The sequence below is a fragment of the Pholcus phalangioides genome, unplaced genomic scaffold (assembly GCF_987345545.1).
Source record: "Pholcus phalangioides strain wild (caught in Gottingen) unplaced genomic scaffold, Ppha-v1.0 ptg000004l_1, whole genome shotgun sequence".
Lineage (NCBI taxonomy): Eukaryota > Metazoa > Arthropoda > Arachnida > Araneae > Pholcidae > Pholcus > Pholcus phalangioides.
In genome coordinates, this window is record NW_028301597.1 from 21,019,161 (window position 1) to 21,037,426 (window position 18,266).

The 18,266-nt window shown below is 34.3% G+C and overlaps 1 protein-coding gene and 1 long non-coding RNA gene across 2 annotated transcripts in view; one reads left to right on the forward strand and one right to left on the reverse strand.

Moving 5' to 3' along the window:
• LOC149086739 (uncharacterized) overlaps positions 1 to 8,475 on the reverse strand; it is an 82,354-nt gene extending 73,879 nt beyond the window's left edge. The window contains exons 1-2 of the long non-coding RNA XR_016192518.1: positions 7,995 to 8,475; positions 7,471 to 7,695 (exon numbers count right to left, since the gene is read on the reverse strand). This is a non-coding gene — a long non-coding RNA (uncharacterized LOC149086739). The remainder of the gene's footprint in view (positions 1 to 7,470; positions 7,696 to 7,994) is intronic.
• A 46-nt stretch (positions 8,476 to 8,521) lies between these two features.
• Positions 8,522 to 18,266, forward strand: part of LOC149086740 (uncharacterized) — a 51,517-nt gene continuing 41,772 nt past the window's right edge. The window contains exon 1 of the mRNA XM_089231093.1: positions 8,522 to 9,466. Within this exon, the coding sequence (XP_089087219.1) occupies positions 8,668 to 9,466 (799 nt within the window). The 5' untranslated portion in view covers positions 8,522 to 8,667. The remainder of the gene's footprint in view (positions 9,467 to 18,266) is intronic.

Here is an 18,266-nt window from a genome sequence, read left to right on the forward strand (position 1 = left end):
ATACTATAGAGTAATATTGTAAAACTGAATTTACGATTTTTTTTTTTAAATTCTTGGACTTGCACCCATAGGGGGAATATAGACTTGGAAGTCTGGGAAGGAGGGACGGTCATTATTGCTGGGGGGGGGGGGGCACGATGATGATGATGTCAATTCATATACGGGATGATTATAAAAAAACTATCCCGACATATGGGCCCCCTAACTATCATACCATTCACAGAAACTGAATGAAATTTTGGCATAAGGTATTTTGAGGTATGCGCTCAAGAATGGTATGGGAAAACAACAGTGTCACTCTAACAGTTACGGTTACAGTGAGAAAATTTCGAAAATATCAAATAGCAACACCAAGTTTTTTGTATTGGAATGCGATCTCCATACTGAAAAACACTAAATAGCGTTGGAATGTCACCTGTAGCACGAAAATCCCCGGAGCTAGTCAAGGAAAAAGGACTTTGCCGTGCACCAGAGCATTAATGTTCGTTTCATTCGTCACACCGTTTCTTCGGCTGAGACCCAGCCTGATTAGCCATCCACAAGGTCATGTGGAAAATTTGTGAAACACAATAAAATGCTTTATTTTATGCCCTTTCTCTGTCCTTATTGTTTGTCCTCACTTTTAGCCTATCTACCGCCGGTGATTTTCATGCCACAGTTGCCGTTCGAACGCTATTTAGGGTTTTTCACAATGGAGATCACATTCCAATACAAAAAGCTTGGTGTTGCCATTTGATATTTTCGAAATTTTCTCACTGTAACCGTAACTGTTAGAGTGACACTGTTGTTTCCCATATCATTCTTGAGCGCATACATCAAAATACCTTATGCCAAAATTTCATTCAGTTTCTGTGAATGGTATGATAGTAAGGGGCCCATATGTCGGATAGTTTTTTTATAATCACCCTGTATACATATATACATGTATATATGAATGTCCTTTGACGCTAGGGGGGGGGGGGACAATGCTATTGAAATTTTTATTTTTATTTAATTCTATCATTTTTATTATTCTATATTTTAAGTCTGTATTTTACATTTTAAACTTTGTTATTCTAATTATAATCAAACTCAGTTACAGAGAATTTCATTTACTTCCATTTCTTGAATTTTTTTTGATCAAATATGGTCAACATAATAATAATAAAATAACAATTTCATGCACTCTATTTTTTGTCTGAAAGATCTTGAAAATGTCAACCTCGGTTACAACAACAAAACTTCGCGGAATCTTCGATGTCATTATAAATGAGTTTGGCTGCATTCTTTTTCTATCATTTCCAAATTTGTCTCGATTTATTTCCAAAGTAATTCAACGAATATAGTTTTAGTTCTCACTGGTATTCTCAATGAGAACTGAAAATTAAAAAAATTAAATTAAAAAAATTATAATAATAATAACAATACTAAAAAAAGGTCATTTATATCTACCCATTTAATGTTAAATTACGAAGAAAACAACTTTTTCTCTCCCTTAAAAAAACTTGTAGCAGCAAAACCCCAACAAGTAAAACGTCAAGTCTTTCCACCTTCATTTTCTCATTCCTTGTATATAAGGAAAGCATCGCGTGTTATTCTGCCATTCTTGTAATGTATTGTAAGGGGAAGGGAAGAATTGTAGGGAATCTGGAGAATAATAGATCTTTGTACGTAAAAGGCCTTAATGATTCTTTACTATTACGGGAAGTGAAAAAAACAGAAAAGAAATACACAGAAAACTGAAAGGAAATGAGAAAATAAGAGCAAAGAAAAATCTGTTGCTGAAGGAAAAACTTCATCTTATTTATGTACGAAAAAAAAGAATTTGTTCTTATAATATTGTACTTTTTTTTCATTTTAAATACCTTGGATATTTAGATGAATTTACTAGTCACACTGCTGACGCTCGTGCAAGTTTATTTAAATAAACATTTTCTTGGGGGCGTTAAGAAATGAATTTCCTGCAGGAAAAATTCTGAATTTTCTTTTCTCTCTCTCCACTTCATGCAGTGGCGTAGTGAATCAATGAATAATAAAAGAAAAATAAAGATGCAAAGGGGAAAAAAATTGCTTGAATAATAAATACATAAAAATGAAAGGTGAAATGAGTTTCGCGTCTTATACTGCCGAGAAAATATTTATATTTGTATTTTTCTCATAGGAAAACAATTTTTATACCCATTAAATATACTTACGTTTTTACATGGACCGGATAACGAGGTGTATTTAGTATGATTTGCTATTTTTTCACTGTGTATGTAGAGGAATTTACAAAAATTAAATTGCGATTCAATTGATATTGAAGGATGAATGAAATTTTTCTGTAAAGTTTCAATAGGGGAGTTTTTTTTTTAACAACATATAATAAGGAATGTAATTTATTTTATGTTAAGAATATAATCGAATTTTATCTCGATCCGAATTCTTTGTTTGTTTCCCTTATTCCCGTACGATAAAATGTATAATTAATTTTTTGATGATTATAATTCACAATTTATGTATATATTTTTTATGGTAGAATTACTTAATTATAAGACTGATGGGATTTGCTTTTTTGCATTTATAGGAATTTTAATTGAAATTTTTTTAGGGGTGTTTAACTGACAAAAAAGCAGCTATACAGTGTAATTTTTTATTCATTTTTCAAATACCGTATTCAGTTAACTATGAGATGACTTGGCATAAAAGATGACTACCTAAATATTCGTCTGAATACAGTGCACGTAATAGTATTCATAATGGGCTATATTACAGAGCGTACGAGTTCAACCCATAGCCCGCTGGCCAAATCTGGTCCTCGGAGTCATCTGATGTGGCCCATGACCTCAAACCGAATTTTTTAAAAATGAAGATCACATAGGGGCTTGCCGCAAATTTGCAAATCACTTTAAGTGGCCCATGATAAGTTCCCAGATCACTTAAGCAGCCCACGACACGCTCCCAGATCACTTAAGCAGCCCACGACGAATTTCTAGATCACTTTATTCACCTAGAATGCTGTTCCAGATCACTTAAGTGAGCAGCGGCAAATTTACAAATCACGCAAGTGTGCTCGGAACACTTTTTTCAGATCATTTTGGTGATCCGCGACATATTCTCACTTAAATTAAGTGTTCCACAGCACACATGTCCACATCACTAAAGCAGCCAGCGAAAAATCTATAGAGCACTTAAGAGACCTCTCTAATCTTAATCTCTATAGTGAAAAGTTTGGGAATTTTGGTTTTGAGCGCTCGAACATGGAAAAATTGAAATAAATTTGAGATTCAACACTTTCATTATGCATATACACACATGTATCACACACTGTATACAAAGGGAACATATATTTTCTGGATATTATGCTGAAATGAACTTGGAAAGAAAAGTCATCTTGTCTCCGCCGGGACACGAACCCAGGCCCTCTTGCATCCCGGGGGCAAGCATGCTACCATCTACACCACTGGAGACACGATCCAGCCTTCCTCATTTCACGCACTGTGGCGCGAGGCGCTGAAGTAAAATGTAGGAGGAGACAGTGTCCTCTCTTAACTTCAGGAAATGCCCCCCTCCCCCCCAGGTGGGACGATTTAGAGAGCGATAGGTGATAGATGACTGTGTGATGGGTAGATGAATTTTCTTTCCGAGTTCACCTCAGCATAGTATCCAGAAAATATGTGTTTCCTTGATATCTTGGGCTGAGAAAAATCCACCTATCTCACACTTTATCAGAGCCGCAACTAGGGGGAAGAAGGCGGGTCTCGTGCCCCGGGCGCTGGACCAGAGGGGGCGCAAATTTTGTTCTCAAACCTCTCCTTCAACGTTACAAGGGGGCGCCAAAATGCGCACTTGCCCCGGGTGACGAAGCATCTAGTTGTGGCCCTGCACTTTATACACCCCATACAAAAAAATATACCCATTGTTATTATTTCATATATTTCTCTTTATCACAAAAAACTCTCCTATCATTTTTATTTTTATTTTCCATCGAACTTTTTAATGAAAAAGTTATAGAAAAGATTCAAATTAGATCAATTTGTAAACCCTCTCAAAAACTTGAGCTAGGGATCAAATTTTAGAAATCCAGTTTATATTACAAAAAAATTTTAAAAACTAGTTACAGATGAAATAAGCTATAATTTAATTTTAAAAATTAATAGAGAAGATTATGTGAGTTTCAAGTTTAATAAATTTTTACGATTAAAAATATACAAACACTATTTTAGTCTCAAGTTTACTAAAGTAATTTCATAAAACTCATGGTTTTCAAAACGTCGAATTTTTTGCATCATTATTTGGATCAACAAAGATAAAACATAGAAATCATCTAGAAAAGCATCCAAAAAAAATCGCTTTAGAAATTTCAATATATGCATGTAACTTGATTTGTTTTCCCCCCTATTCCCTTTTATGCATGTAATATTCGAGTGGGGGGGGGGGGCCTTTTTCCCGTCCGACTAATGTTGGGCCCTCCCACAGAACGGGAGGGTTGTTTTACTCTATATATATTCCAATTGGGGTTCCCTCGGAAGCCCTTCCTCTGTATATCTCTCTTCTCTTTCCTACTTCTTTTCTCTCTGTCACCCTTCTTAATATTCATCTGGGGGGTCCTACAAAACAGGGGGGCTGTAAAATCTGCATGATGGAGGGAAACTTTTGCACGAGCGAATAGCATGGAACAACATTTATTTTTTTTTCCAGTCTTAGACACGCGAATCCTATCGACCAGCAGCCGTTGGTTGGAAACAAGAACCTTTTTTTTTTCCTGGTGCCAACATGGTTTACTTGTGTCGGAATAAAATATAAAAAGATTTAAGAGCAGCTTTGGGTCCATGTATCTCACAGCAAGAGGATGTCATTTACAGGGATTTTCAACACTCCCCAACAAGCTGTTGCTGCTGATAAGAAGTTATAGAAGACAAACTTTTACAAGCATATAAATATCATTCCAGGACTTCCGATTTTTTAAGTGTCGTGGGAAATTATTATCGATGACTTGATTAAAAGAAGGGAAATTCTGAAAATAATATATTCGAAAAACACTTCAATTTTATTACATATTATTCTTATGTGTTGTGTGTGAGTGGTTATAATTAAAGTTCCCGTAGGCCAACTCCGAGTAGTTTCATTTTTGAAAATTAACGTATATATTTAAATTTTCAGGATATTTTAATGAGACCTGTAAGATGTGAGTTGTTAGTAAGATATGAGACGAGACAGAGATGAGTAATTTCACTGCTCAGAAGTAGTACCCGTTCTGGTGGTCGTATTCCAGTGAAACTTGGTATATATATGCTGTATGGACCCATGGGGGGAAAAAAATTAATGTAAAAGCGTCACTTTTTCACCCGGTGGTCAAAAATTGAACTATTGGTCAATACCCCCCATGGTCTCATTAATTTTCCCTGAAAACTGGGCTGTAAAACTACTCAGAGTGTGGGAACTTTAATTATAAACACCTGTATATTTTGTCATGGCTTCCAAAAGAGTGGAAGCTGACAGGGCTGCAGCTCAAAAGCCGGAACGATTCTTGTTCTTCCACACGATTAATTCACTAATACAAACACAGAAGCCACAATAGATCATTGGTATTAGGTAATATGACAAACTGGAATGTATGATTTCCCAAAGTTGTGCGTTAAAAATGTTTACTGCTTGATGTTGAGAATTTTCATTATTTCATCATTGCAAAATTTAGCAATTCAGTAACAGACCGCATTCATCACCAAAATCTATAGGGTCTAAAAATGCTTATAAAACTATTTATCCTATTCATGATTCAGAATTTCAATGGGAATGATCATTCGAAGCCACACTTAATAATTTAAAATTTAGGTGATCAAATAGCCGTAATCTTTTTTTTTTCCAATTAATCACAAAATTACTTCTCAATACATCTCCATGCAAGAGCGTTTCTCAATCTTTTTTGACTTTGTAGACCCCTTTTAATTATATCGATGCTCTGTAACCTTGAAAAATATCCATGCTGTGGCGAATAATATCCAAGTCTAGGGAACATCTACATTGTAGAGAGGGTTCCTATTTCCTCTCTACTTCGGAAACCCACACTTTTCACCCATACATATGATTGTAAGTAATAGAACTATTTTGCACCTAATATTCAATACTATAGTCAAAATCCGTTCAAAAAAAACATTTTCGTATAATCACTCAATCATTCCAAACATCATCAAAGGATTACGGAATAAAATTGGAGTACAAATATTGAAATAAGTCACAAAACAACACGACCTATCAATAATGTATAAAATTCTACATTTTTTTTGTGGTATAAGTGTATTAATATTAAAAATCTATCATTCAATGAAATAAAAACATTATTTGTTGATATATCAAATTATGATGCATAATATACGGTAATTTTTTGATGTGTAAATATCTCAATCAAAATAGATAAAGCACAAATTAAGTTGAACAAATAACTATAATCGTTCTTTTTTTTTTGAATCAATCTCAAAAAATTACTTCTCAATGAGTGTGTTCTCAACTTTTTTGCCTATGCGAGAAGTAACAATACCAATGTTCTGGGGAACCCTTGAAATAAGGAATGGATATTATTCTGGATTATATTATTCCTTGAGTAAGGAAACTGATACTTTTTGCAAAATAAAATATGCAGAAATTTATAGTGTCAAGAAATCATAAAGTTATGCATATTTTGTGGAGGATAAATCAGTATATTAAAATTGAAAAAATTGATAATTCAAAGAGATAAAAATGTTATTCGTTGCCATATGGAACATGATCACGCATAATATGCTTATTTGAAATGCGTAAATATCTAAATCTAAATATACAAAACACAGTAAAATAATGTAAACGAAACTCAGATTTCGACTCTAGTGATTAGACGCCATCCCTATTGAAATGTAAAATAACATTTCTAAAAAAAGGAAATCAAAACTTATTCTATCTTAGACCTTAATGCTTATAAAAATTATTATTTCGTTCATAGTTCGCAATTTCAACGGGGATAATCAAAGTCGAACGTAATAACTTGAACTTAGTTGAATAACTATAGGCCTACTTTTCATAATTATTATTAGTTTTAAATCAACAGTATTCTTCATTTTCTTTGTCTTTGTAGTATTGAATTGTATTGAAATAATATAAATGCTCTGGGTAACCTTCAAATAGGTAATGGGCATTATTCCTTGAGTTAGGAAATCCATATTTGCAGACAAAATATAAATTTGCAGAAAAAAAATCGTAGAATTTTATAATATCAAGAAATTATAAAATTCTGTATATTTTGTAAAGTGTGTTAAAAATGAATCATTCAAAGAAATAAAATTGATATTCGTTGACAGATGGAACATTATCATTTATAATGTGCTTATTTGATAAGTAAATATCTGAATCTAAATAGATAAAACGCAATAAAATAACGTAAACAAAATTTCAGATTTCGACTCTAGTGTTAGGCAAGCATTGAAATGTAAGAAATAAAATTTAAATAAAATAAAATAAGAAGAAGATTACCGTGCTTACCTGTCAACTGTGGACGACGACGACGACGGCGAAGAAAAAAGAATCTTCTAGAATTACTCTTCTTCTTTTTTTTTGTTTTCTGTATATCTTTTTCTATTTTATTTTCCCCTCTCTAAAACTGTCGGCCAGGAATGACGCACCAGTGGCTGCCTTGCCTGCCTGCCATAGGAATAGATAGATGTAAGGTGATCGAAGTTTGCCTCTCACTCACATGGATGAAGATTCCTGAAGCGCGGAAGAAATAAAAACAAAAAAAATATATATAAAAATACATAAAAACGAAAATGATAATAAAAGTAATAAATAAATAAAAAAAAAGTAGCTGTCCACTCTGGTTCCGGGCGCAAAAGTTGTTGACTTGGAAATATCCCGTTTTTCTCGTTGTCATGGTTACAGGCCAGCCGCGCAGTCTCAAAACTCCAGGACCAAACCCCCCACTTTGGCTCCTAGAAAAGAGAAACAGTCACACACACACACACAACCGAACCTACCCCCTTTGGAACACAGTCTTAAAAAGTACTTACTCTTTGGAAAATACTTAGGACTTGTTGTTTTCGAGAGAGGCTGAGAGAAAAAAAAAATTTCTCTCTCTCTCACTTGCTGGAAAATCAAAGAAAAGTTGGATTTTTCTTGGAGCGCGCACGCGTTGAATGTAAAAAAAAAACAAAAACAGAACAGAGTTTTATGGGGTTGTGTTTGGGACATCGTCTAGCTGCAGACTGGTTGTTGAAAACTCGTGGAAAAAAAGCCGAGGACTATGTGTTAGCTGCTGCTGCTCATCACAGAGACTGAGAGCGAGAGACTTTTTCTGCGAAAAAAGGTGTCTGTCCAGCGGCACAATTTCCACGCACGGCAAACTTGTCACTTCATCTATCAAAGCATAGAAGAAAATAATAGTAATAAAAGAAAAAAAAATATATATAGCATATAATGGAAAAAAGAGAGATGGATAGAGAGAAAGAGTGCCTTGTAGAATGGAGTCTGGGGTGAAGAGAGGGTGAACCTGAATTCTCCACTCTCGGACCTGATTGGCTGCCGTTGCTCACGTGACCCCCCACATTTCTGTCAACCGAAGCCCGGCGATGATTCTTCATCCATTTATTTTGTGATTTATCTGCGAGAGGAGAGCCCAGACAGCCTAATTTAAGCCCGGGTTCTTTTTCCTCCTGTGGTTTTGCGCCAGGGTTAAAAAGATTTATGATTATGATGGAGAGCACCTCCGTCTACGGAGGGGTGTGCGAACAAACGGACTACGGTGTTTACACCGATTACAGCTCTCAGGTGTACTGCCCGCCGAGTGTTGACCCGCTGGTAAACAACCACCACCAGTATCACCTGAGTGGGACGAACGGTGGCGGGAGCCTGTACTCGCCGGGACTCGAACCCAGCTGCGGAGAACCTCCGAATTCTTACCTCCCACACCAGATCATAAACGAATCGAACGGACTGAGCTATACGAACCTGGACGGACCCACGCGTTACGTCCACCCGTCCAGAGTCACGAACCACGTGGGTGTCCCTCCTCAGACCGTACCGCAGTCCAGTCCGTTGCAGAGTACGATGCCCGTCCAGAGTGGTTATTACACGTCTCAGCCAGATTCGCGGCAGGCCGGATCCTTTTACAGGAATTTGGACTACGATATACATAACGGACCGGTGGCCGTGGATCACGGATCCTCGGGAACAAATGGAGATTGCCACAGGTTGGGTGAGGGTTCCATCTATCCGTCGTATCTCGATCACCTGACTCTTCCCCGTAGGAATGGATACGGTAGCTTTCACCAGGAGCCTTCCTACGACATCAGAGATTCGTGCCAAGTTAACGGTGCTTTCAATCATGTCAACGGCCAAAATTTGACAAACAGGACGAGCCTCAATCAACAACAACAACAACATCATCATCATCATCCTCATTCTCATCATCATCCCCATCAGGGTTCCGCCGTCGTTCCAACATACAAATGGATGCAAATAAAGCGGAGCTTACCCAAACCACGTAAGTTAGAGAATGTAAATTTTCAATAAGAATCACTATAGTTTTATTCTACTTTCTTATTTTGAAATATGCCTATGTACTTACTCAGATTTTCCTATGTCTTACGTAAAATTCTAATGTATCTTGTTACTGTTATTTTGTCTTATTTTGTCCCTGTAAATTGAATTCAATATGTATTTTGTCTTAGATTTTGGTGTTTTTTTAGAAGCTCTTTCATGACTTCTCTCCAATAAGAACAGTTTTTTAAATCTACTGAGCATTTATAGTTTGATTTGATGATACATGTATATTCCATGTAAAGCAGGTGTGTCTGACCTTTTGGTTTTTTTGGGCAGCACTGGAAGAAGAAAACCCGTTTGGGCCACACTAGAAACGTAAAAGACACATGAAACGAGTACATTGAAGTCAAATTCCCACCTCAAAAAAAAAATTAACAAAATGCTGTTAGTATATACTTATATGCATAAGGCACTTAAAATTTACCTGAAAACAGTATTAAAATGCAGTTAAAATACCTCTATAGCGATGACGTCCTATAATAACGACACCCGCTATAGCAGGAGATTCTCAACCTTTCAGATACGGCCTGCCGAACTGAAACTTCCCACGAAGCCTGCGGGCCACCAACTCATGTAATTTAGTGATATCTTAATACAGGACTGTTCAACATTTGACCCGCTGTCCCGCGGGTGAAATGTGGCCATCCTAGCTTTTAGCTGTGGTGTGGCCCACCGACCATTTTTAGGAAACTTTACACAGAAAAATTATTCAATTCCAAAAAAAAAAATTGTTCAGGAGCTCTGGTTCACTGAAATTTGTACTGCTGTATTTAGAACTGTGAGGTATTTTCCAGATTCAATAGCAATGTGAGCATTTGATAAAATATAAAGCATCATAGCGAATTCGGGAGAGCCAAACAGTTTTTGAGAGCTATGATTTCGTGTAGCTACATAATAACCTCTTATTGAAAGAAATAATTTTAGAGTTAGTGAAAAAAAGTTTTTTTAACTTGTTGAAGAAAATAATTTCATAATTGATAGAAATTTATATTTAAAAGAAAAATAGCTACAGCCCTCGAGTTAAACAGGGACAAAATAATTGAAGACTGAATTTCAGAATTTATTTATTCTGAAAATAATTTCTTTTATTATCAACATTGATTTTTTTCTGAAAAATTCACCAATTCTGAAAGTTTTTGATTAATTACTGATTAAATTAATTCAGAGATTGAATTAAATCTGAAATCACTTTAAATGATTTTTTAATTATTTCCGTATTTCTGAAATTATTTCCCTTTTCTCAATATATCTTGAAATAGTTCTTTCAATAGTTATGCATTTTTTTATTGATTGTGAAATAATTTCTATCAGAAATTACGAAATTATTTCTCTCATTCATTTCTTCTGGAATTAATCGTTTTTCAATGTTTTGAACCAATTTTTGAAAATGATCTGTGTAAAGTTTCGTAAAAAAATTCATTAAAGATCTCTGTTGTACCGAAATCTGTACTGCTGCATTACAGTTCCCACCTTGGGTGGGCCACGGAAAAAAAATTCCGAGGTCCAAATCTGGCCCGCGGGCAGTGCGTTGCAGACCGCTGCTCTATAGCGACGATGTCCTTCCTATATAACGATATTACTTTCTGATCCCCGTGCACTTTTCATAGCGGTAATATAATTTTTCTATAATGGTAACTCTTTTATAACGATACGTTTCTACTGTCCCTTGAGTATAGTTATACACGCGTTTCACTGCATTAGAAAAATATTTATTCGTGTAAGTTTTAAATGTGCTAGTTGAATTCTATCAATGTCAGTTCTGGACAACGGATTAAGCACCTTTTATATAAATTTTAATCATAATTTCAATGATAATTTTCTTTTTTCGTTTTTCACTGATTCGCATTAATGTTGAAATAGACCAGCGCAACTTCATCGTAATATAAAACAAAGACGACTTCTTGTAAGACTGAAATTTATGTCGCAATCGCTATATGCACGACGCATTTGAATTTGGGGTTCAAATATGCAATAAATTGCAATAATTATTATGAAAATACGTATAAAATACCAGTTCAGGAAAATATACCAAATTATGAATATATGAAACATTTCATAGAAGTCATCTTTCCTCTAGTGAATACATATATATCCATAGATCACACACACACATATATACATATATATATTTATATATTCCTCATTCCTCTTGTAAACTGATTCTCTAAAGTTCAATGAAAATCATTATTAAGTCTCATTTTTATTATATGCATACGAATATATAAAATTCGATATTTTAATATATATCAAAGGACCTTTATATATTTCCAAATTTTAATTGATACTCGTAGGAAGTGTTCAAAATAATTTTAAATGGTGTTTTCGATTAGATATAACTACTCTGTACAAGCAAGAAAGGGTTTAGCATGTGATTGTTAGATTTTTAGTAGGGGCATATTGAAAACTATTTCTCATTTGGCGTGGGTCTTTTTTTTAAAATTATCACAAGACTTCAATTGAATATCAGCATTGTGGAGAATTTCCTTTTAAATTTCGTATCAGCTTGTGCCAAATATGTTGGAAAAGAGAGAATCTATTACCAATTATAAATTAAATTACACTAATTTAAGGATAAAGTTCTATAATTTATATACTAAATAAAAACTTTGAAGTAAGAATTAAAATATCACTAATTTTTTATTAGAATATTCTTTTGAAGTTTATTGTAATGTTTATTAATGTTTCATATAGTATTACAATTTTGCATAGTTTGAATATATTTCATTACTAATTTTTATACCTGGAAAATTATAATGCATTCAAGCAGTTGAAGAAAATTAATTGTTCAGATAAACCCTATTTCAAAGCTATTATTAAAATGAAAAATCATTATTGTCCAACCGTTTTCCGACAGCTTTGCCCATTCATCAAAGTTATGAACAAGACCATTGTTCATTATGCCATGTTTAAAATTAGGTTAAAATAATGATCGAATTGATATTGGTATTCATAAAAAAAATCATACATGGATAATTGACCATCCTCATGAAAAATGTTACATTTATACAAAAATGATGCACTTTTTACAAGTAAGACCTATGACTAAACCTAGAAATAAGTCCTATTAAAACTTTCTAATTCAAACTAATATATTTTTTATTTACGTTTTCATCTTCACTTAACTTCTTTTTAGCTTTCTTTAAATATTGATGAAGAAAATTAGTTGGTCTGATACCATATTCTTAATTTCGAAACTGTCATTAAAATGAAAATTCTTTATTGCCAGATTCGTTTTTTTGACAATTTTGACCACTCATGAACGTTATGAATGAGACCATCGTTTATTATGTCGTTTTCCCCGTTTAAAAATCAGTTGAAAATAATGATCGAAGTAAATTGATACCGTATTTAATGTGAAGAGTTCAGGGTGTATGGGTTCGAACCCACCCACGGAAATGCTTGAGATATTTTTCTGATGTTGTGGTGGGTTGGTAAGACATGAAGTTAGAATACGATAAACATGTTGGGGGCTAATCAAGAAGCTATCCATTTTTGGAACAAGACAACCATAAGTATTCTTCATGGGCATTGTATAATATTTTATTATATATATATAGTTGCTGTATTTTTGAAATATATATGACATCCATATTTGTTATGGGCATTTCATTCTCAGCCACTTCGTTGGGCATTTTGCCTGTTGTGGCGTTGTATTTGTATTTATATTCGGAACAAGAATCATATAAACTTCGTGAAAAAGTCTAGAAAAAAGCCCTGAAAAAAAATTCAAATTTCAAGAAATATATATATATTATTTAAATTTTTATCTTCACTTGGCTGTTACCATATCAATACAATTATTTCGAAACTGTTAGTAAAATAAAAAGTCATTATTGTCAGAGATCGTTTTTTGACAATTTTGACCCACTCATTAACGTTATTGAAGAAACCAATTAATCATGATAATTTTTCATGTTTAAAGCAAACAGTTAAAAATAATGAATTGATATTTGTATCCAGAACAAGCATTATCATGAGCGATTGATTGTCCTCGCATTCATGTGCAAATGAAATACTTTTTTCTAACGCGGAAGCACTTCGACTAAGCCTAGAAATAGGCCCTAATAAAATTTTCAAAAATTCAAAAGAAAATTTATTTTCAATTTATTTTTACTTAATTCTTTTTCCAGCAGTTTTTGAAAAATATTCTTTCTCTAACGAATGATTAATGCTTTACCACTTGGTGATCATAATATTTTGACAATCATTGCATCTTCCACGCAAAGGCTAATTGATTGATTTTTTGCCCCCTACCCCTGGGCTTATAATGATCGTGAGTTTATGTTTCATTTTCTTCCCAGATTATTTTTTTTTCTATCACCAGAAAGCGACAAGAAACAATTTTTCTTAAATAATGATTTCTTAAACGAATGCTTCTGTGACCCCCCTTAGTCAAAGTTAATGGAGGTGCACCTAGACTTGACAAATAGGTGTGAGTTAACGGTGCGCTTTTCTCTCTCTCTTTGAGCTTCTCTTTAACTCACACACGAGCCAGCCACGTTAGCAAATTGTCGGTTGGTCCGCCACAACCATTTGTTACAGCGATCATTAAGTGGAGAGAGAGAGCGAGAAGCAGCATCTCTCTCTCTCTCTCTCTCGCCCTTTTGAGAAAATCGAGATTGAGAGAGAAGATGAGAAATGCTGCGAAAGCAACAGGTTGAAAACAGATTGAGTGGTAAAGTAACCCCCGAGAGCAGATTGATGCCGTTCCTTGTTGCTCCATGAAAAACATCGTTTGATCTTCACTTACTCGCTTATTTATAAAGACATTAATTTTCTTGCAGAGTGTGGGCATCCATTTCTCTTTTCTTTCTCTTCCCGTCTTTCACAACGTATTTGTTATTTGATATCCACTTTATAAACCGTAGGCCTATCGTTCAATTGGTTTTCCTGTCCTGTGGTGATCGTAGTAAGATATTTGCAGTAGATTTAGACAAATTTGTGTTCCATATGGGACGAACAGAGTCTGGACAGTAACAACAAATTTTGACGAAGTTTTTGCGTCCGAAGCAAAAATAACCATTTCTTATTTAATTCGGTATGCCGAACATGAATCTGACCATAAAAAAAGCTGGATTGGCTCTTTTTTTGTAATTGTACATTTAATACATGTATAGTTGTACAATACAAATGTGCATTAAAACACAATAGAAAAATAATAAATATACAAAACTAACATAAATGTATAAAACCTCACAAATGTGTAGAGACACATTATTAATGTACGATATACATAAAAAAAATGACAAAAATGCATAAAAAACAACAACAGTACATATAAGCAGAACAAAAATGCATAGAAACACAACGCAAATATAATAAAAGCAACAAAAATGCATAGAAACACTAATATATTTCAGCTATAGTTCATCCGTTCTTAACATGGTAATATCTCCGATAAAAAAGGGCGATGGAACTTTCCATAGCGATATTCGTGTTCAACAGGTCAAAAATTATTTGGAATTGTGTATTTTCATGTCCGACTTTCATTGTTGAACTTTCAGGTCGGTAATTTCATTGTTGCCCGCAGACATAGATGGAAGCACTTTTTTATTTTTTTTGCATATATCTCCAAAAATATATATATATATACCTCAAAAATATATCTCCAAATCTAAATATAATATCCAAAAAAGGCTGATAGATCTTTTTCATAGCGATATTCGTGTTCAGCAGGTCAAAATCATTCGGCATTGCATATTATCATGTTGGATGCGATTCAATTGTTGTTAATTATATCCTGAACCGTCATTGATTTACTTGAAAAATCAATAGCTTTATTTGATTTATTCAGGCTGCGTAGCGAAATATTCGTGTACAACCACGAGTTAAATGTTTATATGTAATGATTAGAGCCCCCGGAAGTTCAGGCAAAATATCAGAAATGTCATTTTCTGCCTATTCTAGACATTAATTCCTCATTAATTTTAAAATGTAGGCATCCATTTCTCTTTTCTTTCGCTTTCGGTCTTTTATAACGTAGTTCCACTGTATTTATTACTTGATACCCACTTTGTAAATCTTATCGTTCAATTGATTTTCCTCTCCTGTGGTGATCGTGGTAGCGTATTTGAAGTGAATTTAGATAAATTCATGTTCCCTATGGACTAGAAATAAGAACCTGCAAGTTAGATATTATCGGTATTCAGTGCCTTCATTGATTTACTTGGGAAAATCAATAACTTTATTCTGTTTATTCGGGTTGTTTAGTGATATACTCGTGTACAAAAACTATGTAAACGTTTAGCTTGTACAATTCGACCCGGAAGTTCAGGCAAAATACCATAAATACTTACCAAACTTCTTTGGCTTTGGTTCTTTTTTTCTATTTTTTCCATAAATTATAAATTATGTTTTCAGTGACTTTTTTGAGCTTTCTAAGTAAGTTTTGCCTATATATTTTTACAGTTTTTAGTGCCTGAACTTCCGGTTCCCCCTTAATAATTCGTATTACAGTTCAACCTCCACTACCCCGGTTTAACTCGACATTTATTATTCTCATGGTTGGCCCAATACTAAATTTAATGGGGGAGAAAAACCTCTCCCCAACTCCACACATGCTAACTAAATCCCGAGTTAATCACAACTCATTTTCAGGAATCGCCGATGTGTTAATCAGTTCGAAAAAATATCACGAGGTTACTCTCGCGTGTTTCAAAACTTGCACGTTTCATTGTTTCTGCTGTATGTTTGTTGATTGATGGGTCGAAGATTCTCTCCCTAAGATTCTTTTTGCGTTGGGTTACTTGCTGTTATTCCTCTGTTTGGAACCTGAAAACTGGATCACGATGTTATTATCTGTGGATTATGAAAGTCATTAGGTAGACGTGAATGATTTCTGAAGTTTTGATTGAAAAATATATCGAAACATTTGAAAACCTTTAGGGTGCGATAGCCCAGGTCGATAAAATACTCGCCTGAAGTACCAAAGGATGTTTAGAGGTGTCGATACCTTGTTCGTCTTTGTAAGGAACTTTCCTGATACAGGGGGGCATAAGAAATGGTGACATGACCGCAGAAAAAGTTTGCTGCCGCAGGGAGTCCCACATCGAGGGGTTAGAGCACCAATCTCTCGGTGAATAAAAGAAAAGGCAAACTAAGTTCGGAATCGGCAATAAATTGCAGGTACCGGTATTGCCTTCTTGTATAGAAAATGACCGCGGTGTGGTAAAGTGAGAAAAGGAAAGTTATTTTGGGCAATCGCACTGATAATTCACAAATAACAGATTTTCTGTCAATCAAAAAAAAATTAATTAATTAATAAAAATATGATTTTTCCCACCTAATTCGGAATTATTCAGACTGCGAAAACTTTTATAAAATTATTTTATGAGCAGATGATATGTATAGAATTTTTCGGGCACATATACATACATAAACGATGCTTAAAAATTGTTAATATTGAAATGAAATAAAATCTCTCGCTAACTTGGCATCCGCTTAAGTCGACATGTTTTCCTTTCGATCCCCTTGGGATGTCGAGTTATCGAGGTTCCACTGTAATAGTAATTCCTCCAATGTGTTTATGATAACAATAACTTATGAATTCTGTATAAGAATATGAAAATAATAGAGTATGAAATCGTTTTACTTACACTTTAAAAGAGACGTTATAAAACAATTACAAAATACCTTAGAGAACCATCATTGTGAGGTCCGATTGGCCTCACAGTGTTATAAAAAAAATCTATCGTTTTCTGACATTTGGTGCAAATTATCAGGGTATTTAGCAATGCAGTGAGTCATGAAGTCACTGAATTTCATTCATATCACTCAGTAATAACTATTCGAAAAAAATTTCGAATAATTTTCAGAAATGTCCACAACAAGATCGTTGTCACACACCCAAGTTTTCCAGGAGAGGTACGAGTACTGAAAAGTTTTTAAAACCCTTCAGTAGTAAGCTTTTCTTTCAAAGCGCGTCTATCATAGATATAAAGAAGACATTTTGGAAGAGGAGGTGCTTTGTAGCTTTCAAAGCTCGTAGAAACTACTACATCAAAAAACGTTTGAAAACCTTTAGGGCACGGTAGCCCAGGTCGATAAAATACTCGCCTAAAGTACCAAAGGATGTTTAGAGGTGTCGCGAGTTCGATGCCTGGTTCGTCCTTGTAAAGAACTTTCCTGACACTGGGGGTGCAAAAGACCGTGACATATGACCACAGAAAAAGTTTGATACCACAGGTAGTCCCACATCGAGGGGTTAGAGCACCAATCTCTCGGTGAATACAAAAAAATGCAAACTAAGTTCGGAATCGGCAATAAACAATAAATTGTAGATACCGGTCTAATTAGCCCTCTTGTATAGAAAATGACCGTATTGCGACAAAAATGATCAAATGATCATTGAAAACCTTTGCTTTATGTTTGTTTCCAAGGTATAATGAGAAAATTAGAATAAAATTTCAATGAGGACTAATATATTTAATTAATAAATTGAGAGCAAGATTTAGAGTAAATTAATTGCAATCATAACACATAATCCAAAGCCATTCTACAGTTTGAGTTAACTGATCTAAGTCCTCTATTTGATATATGATCCCTTCTCCATTCTCCCCTTTCCCCCTTAATTGACTTCTAAACTATTTTTGAATAAATTTTGGAAAGTTGTACGTGCCGATATGAGTTTACAAATATCATGATAATACTGTAATATGGATTTAATTTCATCTCAGTTTCGGGGAAATTTTTTTCAGTGCAGCAGATGTCATGCGACGTTATTATCTCTGTTTCTTAACCTA